General features: G+C 57.8%; 1 protein-coding gene across 3 annotated transcripts; it reads right to left on the bottom strand.

Annotated features, from left to right (window-relative positions):
- Window positions 1-1149: 1149 nt before the first annotated feature.
- Window positions 1150-8412, bottom strand: CPNE6 (copine 6). 3 transcript variants are annotated; one of them, XM_032481744.1, is made up of 18 exons: window positions 8341-8409; window positions 6902-7073; window positions 6299-6478; window positions 5901-5975; window positions 5669-5743; window positions 5427-5510; window positions 5246-5335; window positions 4787-4891; window positions 4459-4545; window positions 4148-4207; window positions 3417-3550; window positions 3286-3340; window positions 3142-3193; window positions 2910-2993; window positions 2675-2808; window positions 2311-2547; window positions 1937-2111; window positions 1150-1831 (listed from the first exon to the last, which is right to left on the bottom strand). In XM_032481744.1, the coding sequence occupies exons 2-17, from the start codon at window positions 7067-7069 to the stop codon at window positions 1974-1976; spliced, it is 1758 nt and encodes a 585-aa protein (XP_032337635.1). In that variant the 5' UTR covers window positions 7070-7073; window positions 8341-8409; the 3' UTR covers window positions 1150-1831; window positions 1937-1973. The 3 variants fall into 3 exon arrangements, with proteins under 3 accessions (XP_032337635.1, XP_006172864.2, XP_032337637.1); XM_006172802.3 differs by lacking the exon at window positions 2910-2993 and having other exon boundaries at window positions 1636-1831; window positions 8341-8412; XM_032481746.1 differs by lacking the exons at window positions 1150-1831; window positions 1937-2111; window positions 2311-2547 and having other exon boundaries at window positions 2686-2808; window positions 2910-3193.
- Window positions 8413-8922: the final 510 nt, after the last annotated feature.

The raw sequence follows: 8922 nt of genomic DNA, 5'->3' as shown, positions 1-8922 counted from the left end.
ACCTCTCAGTTTTGGAAGCACAATGAAAATGGGGTGGAAGGGCGGGGACTGGGCCAGATGGTGCCTCCTCCTCCCACCTCCACTGCAAAGGAGCCCAGGAGCAGTAGTGACCGGGCCAGGCCTGCTTATGGCTATCTTGAGGGCTCACAGTTGCCATGGGAACCCAGGCTTCCAGTTCAGCAGCCTATGGAGAGAGTGGGCAGGGGCTCTGGGCAGAGCAGAGGCACTGGGCTGAGAGTAGTTACCTCAGCAGCCACTGTCATAGGTCCTCTAAGGGACATAATAAATGAGGAGAAGCAGTTGGGTGTGGGGGGAGAGGCTCCCATATGTCTCTCTTCCTTTCTACTCCCTCTACCCGCCCCCTCCCCAGCTGTCTTTTCCCATGCCAGTTCTTGTTCCCTCCTCCCCCTCCCCTAGCCAAGCTTGTCCCTCCTCCACTCAGGGAGTCCTCTCCTCCATCTCCCCAGGATTTCTTTTTCTTCTCCTCTCCCTTTCCCACCACTGGCCATCCTCTTTGGCTCTGGCTCCTCTCTCTAGCACCTTTAGCCTCTCCTCCAACCCTTTCCACATGAATCACATCATTGAAGGGAGAGGCTGGGGCTGGGAAGGTCCCTCCAGGAGCCCAATTCTTCTTCTCTCTCTCTGACAGCTCCCCGATCCTCACCTGCTCTCTGGAGCTGTGATCCAGACCCACTACTGTACCCACCTTTCTTAACTGGTTGAGGCCCCGCACACACACGCAGAGACACACCCATCCACAGGCACCTACACCCATACCCACAATTGGGCCATGTTTACACACACTCAGGTCACATGATGAGGGTCACATAGATACACCTCCAACAGAAGTTGCACACTTATGATTAAGACAGAGGGCTTTTAGTCAGATGGGCCTGGGCTCAAGTTCCAGGGCTACCAGTTCTTCTTTAATCACGGGTGAGCTTCAGTGAAGCCTCATTTGCTTTGTTAAAAAAATGGGGAAAATAATGGTAATTACCTACTAAGAGTGGATATGTTTAAAGCACTAAGCACAAAGCTTCACACATGCTAAACGGTAATATTTGCTCTTGTTAATGCTCTTAAGAGTACACAGCTGGTCTTCCTGAACCACTAAGGCCACAATCCTAGAGAGTCAGAGATATGTAGTGCATGAATACGCATGCACGCACGCGTGCACACACACACACGCATACACACATACACACCAGGAAAACCAGGCTGCACAGGCCTTAGATACCCCTTCTGTATTCATAATTCACTAGCAGACGTGTTGTCCCCCTTCAGTTCCGCCCTCCCCGCCCCTTCTCAGCCTGCCCCACAGCTGTGTGGGGGCTGGAGTTCAGCCCCTTTGGAGACAGCTTAAGAGGGCATCAACTTGGCCCCTTGACAGCCACTTATTACCCCTCCATCTCTGGTAATTAACCCCCAGGGAGCCTGGGCCTCCTGGGGTTGGGAGGTGAGGGTAGGGACTCCTTAGATCTCATTGGCACACGGTTGCGGTGAAACTGCAGAGACATCAGGCAGCCTGGGGAGCTCTGGCCCAGAATTGGAAACGTGCTGGTCCTCATATCTTAATGGTGTGTGTGGGGTGCTATGGACCACCCAGTGGGCATCTGAGGCATGATGGATAGAGGCTGAGGTGCTAGGAGTGGTTCCCTTTATTAATGGTCAGAAAGTCAGGATCACTGAAGAAAGTCACTGAGGGGTGACAAGGCCGAGAGGCTGAGGGGCCTGGAGAGATGGGGCAGGGCTCACCACTCACTCAGGGGGCACAGCTGGTCCAAGAGGGAGAGGCACTGGTCACTTGAATCACAAGGGTCAGAGCAGGCACCTGCGAGAGTGCGGGAGAGTCGTAAGCACCCTCATCTACACTACATCCAGCCGAGACGGACTCTACCAAGTCCCCCCTTGCATCCCCTAGTGTCCCAGGACTCACCCAGAGGCCGAGGGAGTGTTGGCCCAGTGGGTGGCAGTCACAGGCTAGGGCTGGGGGTCGTGGCGGGTGTGCAGGGCCTGGGAGCCCCAGGGCTGATGCCCTGGCTGGCGTAGTACTCCACCACCTGCCGTGGCACCTCGGCCAGGACGCATTTAGCTAGCGCAGAGGGTGCCGCCTGGGTTGAGGGTGGGGACACGGTTAGGCGCGGGAGAGTGGAGGAGCTGGAGGGGGTCAGGTGAGGGGCAGGGCTTCGAGTGCCAGCTGGGCTCCAGAGTCCTACGCGGTGCACCAATTGGGTGGGAAAGACAGGTCAGATTTGGGGGGCAGGAGGAGCTGAGGCGTCCTTCGGCCTGAAGGGGGCCCTGGGCACTCACATCCTTGAAGTCCCGGAAGGGCACGAACTGGACGATGTCGCGGGCCGCGGGCACGCCTTGGGGACAGCGCAAAGGGCCGTCGTCGCCGTCCAGCAGCCGCATGTCAGAGAAGTCGGCATTGCCCACGCCCACAATGATGATGGACATGGGCAGGCGGGAGGCCCGCACGATGGCAGCGCGGGTCTCAGCCATGTCGCTCACCACGCCATCTGTGAGCACCAGCAGCACCGAGTATTTCTGAGAGTAGGCAGAGGGGGAGCGAGGGTCAGCTCTGGGTCCTTGGTACCCGCCCCCAGCCCGGACCCTGGCCCTGGCCCCACCCAAGGACACCCAGGCTGTCTCTGCTTCATGTCTGGATCCTCACCGTGGCTTGGCCAGTGCTCTGCTCCCTCTGGGCTGGCCCTGCCACGCGGTTGATGATGGGGGCCACATTGGTGGGACCATAGAGCTGGATCTGGGGCAGGCAACGGCGGTAGGAGGTGATGACCCCTGAGATCTCTATGGACAAAGAGGTGAGGAAGGCAGAGATGAGCAGGGAGCCCTTCCTGACACCCCTTAAAGCAAGGAGGGGCTTCCCTGTACCAGGACTGCCTTGCTACCAGGTTCTTCACTAAGTAGGAGAGTTGGACAGTCCAGGTGCTGGGGGATTTGGGTGGGCAGATGCTGGGTCAGGAGCTGGAAGTCTTCCCAAACGAAGGCAGGCGTTGAATGGGTGAAGGGGCAGGGAGCTGGGCCTATGGAATGGAGTCTGTGCTCCTGCATGGGGTGCACAGGGGTGGGCTGCAAGCTGCATTGGAGGGAGGCGGGGCTGGTGGGGATCTCCTCCCTTACCTTCACATTCAGGATTTTCCGGGTCAAAGTTGATAGCAAAGTCATGGGACACCTGTGAGGGTAAGAGGAGGCCAGCCAGGGGATGTCTTTTCTTCTGGTCTGACTCTCCCACCACCTCCTCTCTTCCCCTGGCACCCAGCCTACCTCGAAGTTGGGGGGGATTCGAGCCCCAAAGCCGAACGCTGGGAACCGCTTGTCACTAAGGAGAAGAAAAGTGTGTGGGGGTTCACTGGGCAAGGCCTCCCTGCCTGTGCCCCACCCTCACTTCCTCCTACCTGTCATAGTCCTGGCAGATGCCTCCCACTGCATGCAGGGCCTGCAGGTAGTGGTTGGGCTGGCGGGAGCTGAGGCAGTGCAGGGACTGACTGCTTCTCGGGTCCCCATTGGAGGCGGTGAAGTCGATGGCCACCTGGTGGGGATGGGGAAAGGATTATGTTGCATCTGTGAGAGCCAACAGAGAGGCAAGGCCAGAGCTAGGATCTGTAGGGAGAACCAAGGTGATCTGAGCAAGCCCACAGGTTGCCTCATCACAAGGTCAGGTGAGGGGAGCAATCTGACCAGATTAACAAGTTTGATTACCTGACTTTTTGTGTCAGCGCAATGTATATTTTTTTTGTCCTGTTATTAACTTGCAAGCCCCAGTAATGGCCAATTATTTGTACAGCAGCAAAAGTAAATTGAAGATACTGGCTAAGGCTGGATTGATTGTTCACTTCTATGCTATATTGCAAAATCCAATATCTGTTCTTTGGTGGTTATGTAAAAGGCCTGAAGAATTACTATCTAGTGTGCGATCTGTGATAACTGAATATTCCTTGTATATCTGTCTCTGATGCAAAAAGGTAAAGTAACACAATTACAATACATAATTAAATGCAGGGGAAAAAAAAAAAAAGCTAAGGCTCACAGGAAGTCCAAGTAGGGGCAGTGGGGATTCCGGGCTCCTTCTGTTCACCATGGGCCAACCCCTCCCTTTTGGCCACGTCCCCATCCCCTGGGCCTTTACCGTGAAGCTGATCTGGCAGCCACCCATGATGTAATCCAGGAAGGTGTGCACCTTCTCCACCTGGTGGGAGGTGAGAGGTAAGATGGAGGGATGGTGCCTTGAGGAGGGAGCCGGGTGGGGCTTCTGGCAGGTAGAATGGAGGGGAAATGGAGGGATCAGAGATTTTGAGGTTAAAGCTGGTGGTGGATAGGGAAAGGGTGCTCAGTTCCCAGAAGCAGAGAAACTGATCTGTAAAATGAGGGCAGGGTTGAATCTGAGGTTGCCATGTGGGTCGGGGTGGGGCGGGGCTTGAGGCCAACAGTGGGATTTACCGTGCACTGTGCCAGCACTACGGTCCCCGAGCTCTTGTAATTCTTCTTCTTGTCCCGGTACTTGGGATTGATACAGTCCCACTGCATCTAGACCCCACACACCCCACAAGCCCAGGGTCACATCCCAGGACCCCTCCTCCCCCTTCCAGCAGCAGAGCCTCCCAGAGCAAGACCCCCATGGCTCAGTCTTTAGGCTGAGTCTAGGGGGTTCCCACCCTATCTCCGTCCCATTACAGGTGAAGGACTCCTCAGCATTACCCTTGGGATTCTCCCAGAGATCTGGGTGGGATGCTGGGGATAGGGGTTGGGTGTGGGGTCTTTGTGACACCTCCTGCCCGGGGTTTGCTGTCCCTTCCTGCATCTCCTGGAAGGTGCTGGTGAACTCGCCGATGAAGTCGTGTTTCCCGCTGGAGTCATAGTCATACACCAGGAACTGAAGGCAAGGGGGGGTGGTCAGAGTCAGGGAGGCTTTGAAGTGGTTCCTGGGGGCAGGAGAGGGGACTCAGGGAGGTAGGGGCCTGACGGTCGGTCGCTAGGCCCAAACAGATGTCCTCGACCTGCCCAAAGAGGCCACCTACTGAACTTCATTCTTTGGCTCAGTCTGGCAGGGACTTTGGCTTCTGACAGAGGGCACACGTGTAGGAAACTGGAGCTGTGACTGGTTCTTTACCCTATGGTGGGAAGGGGGATCACATGGGGGAGAGGGAGGGGCTTGCCACATGCAGGGGGACGGTCTCAGACAGACGTGGGATGCTCTAACAGGCTGCCCTCACTTGTGGGGCTTCACCTTGAGAGGCCGGTTGACATCGCAGCTGCACAGGGAGTGCAGGGACAGACGGAACGGCTCCCAGCTGGGGTTCAGATTGTTCTTCACCACCTTGGAGAGGCACCAGAAAGCTGGTCACCTCCAATCTGGGTTCCCTTCCTCTGCCCTTCCTCCCTCCTTCCCCATAGTTCCAGGCACCAACCTCCGTTCTCCAGACCAGCTGGTCGCTCTGGTCCTCGTTGGTCTTATAGATCTCCATGAAAGGGTCAGACTTGCTGAACAGATCCTGAGGACACAGGAGAAAGGACCCATGAGCCTCGTGAGGTCTGCAGGGGAGGCGGCTAACACTGAGAAGGGAGCAGGGTTGGGATCTGGCATTTGTCCCAAGTCGGGGGCTAGGCACCCTCACAGGGGAGGTGGGAGCCTGATTTCTGGGGTTCCAACCTTGTTATCCAGCTTGTGGGCTCTGAAGGTGAGTTGCACATAGTCATTGGTGCCAGATATCTCTTCGGCCACGATCTGCAAGGGGACACAAGTGGCAGGACTCTCCCCACCCCACCCCCACAAGGCCCTTTCCCTTAGGTGGGGGCCAGCCCTGGGCATGTTGTCACCACGGATGTCCATGCAGGGATATTGAATGCCCTGCCCAAGGGTGAGGACAGGTGACCTTGCCTACCGTGATGGTGGACTTGCCCGCATTCTTCCCATTCTTCAGCAGCAGCGGCTTAGTGACCTTGGTTTGTGACACAATCTGGGGATGGAGGTAGAGGGAGACCCAGCTGTGATGCCCCCACCTGCTTTGGTACAAAGGACAAGGTAATAAGTGTTCACAGGGGCTATACTTGGGCTAGAATTGGCCTTAATTTCCACAGCAACCTTAAGAAGTAGGCACTGTGACCCCCACCGTTCAGACGAGGAAACAGACTCAGAGTCTAAATATCTAGCCCAAGGCTGCACAGCCAGTGAATGGCAGAGATAGGGTCGAAGCCCCGACCTAACTAGCTCCAGAGTTCTTGCTCTGTCTCCTTTTGGCTTCCAGAGGCATGGGGATGGGGGCGGGGTGGGAGTGTAGACCTGGCCCAAGGTGCACTCTGTCGAGCCGAGGAAGGTGTCGTTGCGGGGGCTGGTGGCTCCATCCTCTGCATCAAACACGTGGAACTGCAGAGGCTGCTTCTCCTCAAAGAAATACTCGAGGGCCAGCACCCGGGAGAAGACAGGGCTGGAGCAGGAGCGCAACACCTCTGTGCGCTCCACCTGCGGCAGGAGGGGAGCAGGTTGCTGGGCTGCTTGGCTCTGCCTTGGACCACTCTGCTCTTGCCAGCTTTCCTCAGGCTCCTGCACACCCAGTGACTAGCTCTTCCCTCCCTGGGCTGAACCCCAAGCTCAGGGTGCTGCCAGCCCCCTCCCGACCATCTGTCCTCTGGGGCTCCCACAATTGAGAGCTGTGCCACGGCCTTTGGGGGCAATCTCAGGATCCAATGGGACTCCGTGGGCTTCAGAAGCTGTTGAAATGGTTTGTGTCGGTAATGATAGCACACCCATCTCCAGGGTTACCCACACAGCTTTGAAGAGGCTGCTGGGAGTCCTCATGGTCCCCCATGAGGCTTTCACTGTCCCCACCCAGCCTACTCCCTCCCAGGCCCAGGGGTTAGTGAAGGAGAGCCCAGCCGCTCTCACCTCCACCCACTGCTCATCGGACTGGAGCTTGAGCAGCACGCAGGGGTGGGGCTTGGTGAGCGTGTCTCGGTCTAGGAGGCCGTGGCAGGACACTCGCAGCTCCACTCTCGAGGCCCCCAGCGTCATGGCTGGGGGCTCGGGCACCCATGCCATCTCAGGGTCCGACATGTCACTGTGGGGACAGAGCAGATGGCCTGGACACTGGAAGGGGACTACCTGTCAGGAGAGAGGGTCTGTCTCTGGGCCCCAAGCCCTTGCCCTGCTTCCTGAGGCCCTGGCATCCCGTGGACTGGCTTCGCTCTGACCCTGGAGCTCTGAGCCAGGGAGAGTGGAGGACATGAGCCTCCCACTCCTGCACAGCTCAGTGCTCCTGTCATCCCTGATGGCCTAGTATGTGTGGATGGGGCTGGAGAGGGCTGTATGGCTGGGGGGGTTCCTGGCAGCCTTGGCTCCCAGACCATCGATTGATCCACATTTTCTGCTATCTCAGCATCTTCTGCTATTTCCCGGCTGATGTTTGAGCCAGCGCTGCACTCAGCCTTGGCTCAAGGGAGCTGAACTGGGGCAAGGGGGTGGGGAAGGGGGTGGAGGGGCCCCTGGAAGTCTGAAGAGGTCAGGAATGGAGACTGTGGTGGGCAGAGGAGGCAGGTGGGAAGGTGCCCTGCAGGGCTGTCCCCGTCTACCTCCTCTGACTCACCTTCTGGTTGGCTGATAGAAAAGGGGAGGTGGTGGGCTTGCAGAGTTAGAAGCAGAGCCTGGTCGCTGATGAAATCTGTTCCCGGTTCCTGGCAGTGGCTCCCACTATGACAACTCTGGTTTCCCTCCCCACCTCCCCTGTTCTCACACTTCTTGGCAACACTGGCACTGTCTCTTAGCGACAGGATTTTTGGGGAGCTGCAGCCCCCTCCATGCTGCCCGTGGGATGCACGCACGCCACCCTCCCCCAAGCAGTGGTAACAAGCCTCGGGCAGCAGCAGGCAGGGGTCCTCTGGCCCAAGCTCATGGCTGGTCCGTTCATCTATCTGTGTCTGCCCACATCTCAGGGTGAGGCTGTCTGATCCTGTGTTGTGCTTCCCCGGAGTGTGTGTGTCTGAATGCCCCCACTCCTGTGTCTGTCCCCTAGTTGGGTGTCCGTCTCCAGGAGGGTATGACAGTTCCCGTACCTCCCTCAGAACCCGGACCCTTCCCTGGCTGGGTACCCCCTCCCCGCATCATGTGCCTTTCTGGATGAGTGAGGGAGGGTCTGGGTTGGGGGGATTCTGCCTTCCGACCACAAGTCTCCCAGCTCTCACAGGTCCCCTGAACTGGGTAGGGGCATGTGATTGTGAGGGTATCGGGCAGGACTGGTGACCTCTCTGGAGGCTGGGGGAGATGTTGTTATGGAGACTGGGCCAGGCTGGGCTGGGCTGGGGCTGGGCTAGGGAGGAAGGGGTGCTCACCTGGGCTCTAGTCGGGGGCTCCTCTCTCCGGCTCTCTGCCCCTGGCCCTGACTCCTTTGCTGCTCCAGCCGCTGGCGCTGGCTCTGGCTCCGGCTCCGACTCTGCTGCTATTTATGGGGCCTGGATGGGGAGGGGTGGGGGGGCCGCAGCACCAGCTCCCCCTTCATAGACCAGTTAGGAGGGAGAAGAGGGGAGGGGCAGGGCCACTGCTTAGGAGGGAGCCACAGAGCCGGGGGAGGAGGGCAGGCTAGGGATGGCTCAGAGGCTGGACCCCTGCAGACACAGTGACACACATCTTCCCCTTCATGCCACACCCACACCCAGCATCACTGAGATGCACACATTGCGGTGGTGCGTGCGCACACATACTTTCATGCCGGGAAATGATGGAGACACATGCACCCACGGCTCACAGGCTCACACATATCTTGACACGTGCAGGTGCCAGCGCATAAACTCACTGTGACACCATGACAGTTACAGCCCTACGGATACACACAGGGAAACACACCCAGTCTCACAACACTCTCCATACCGCATTTGTTAAGGACAGTTGCAGTCACGTGTAAAAGAACACTGGGC

This window comes from Camelus ferus, chromosome 6, assembly GCF_009834535.1.
Source record: "Camelus ferus isolate YT-003-E chromosome 6, BCGSAC_Cfer_1.0, whole genome shotgun sequence".
Lineage (NCBI taxonomy): Eukaryota > Metazoa > Chordata > Mammalia > Artiodactyla > Camelidae > Camelus > Camelus ferus.
This window is presented reverse-complemented; position numbering and strand designations above follow the sequence as displayed.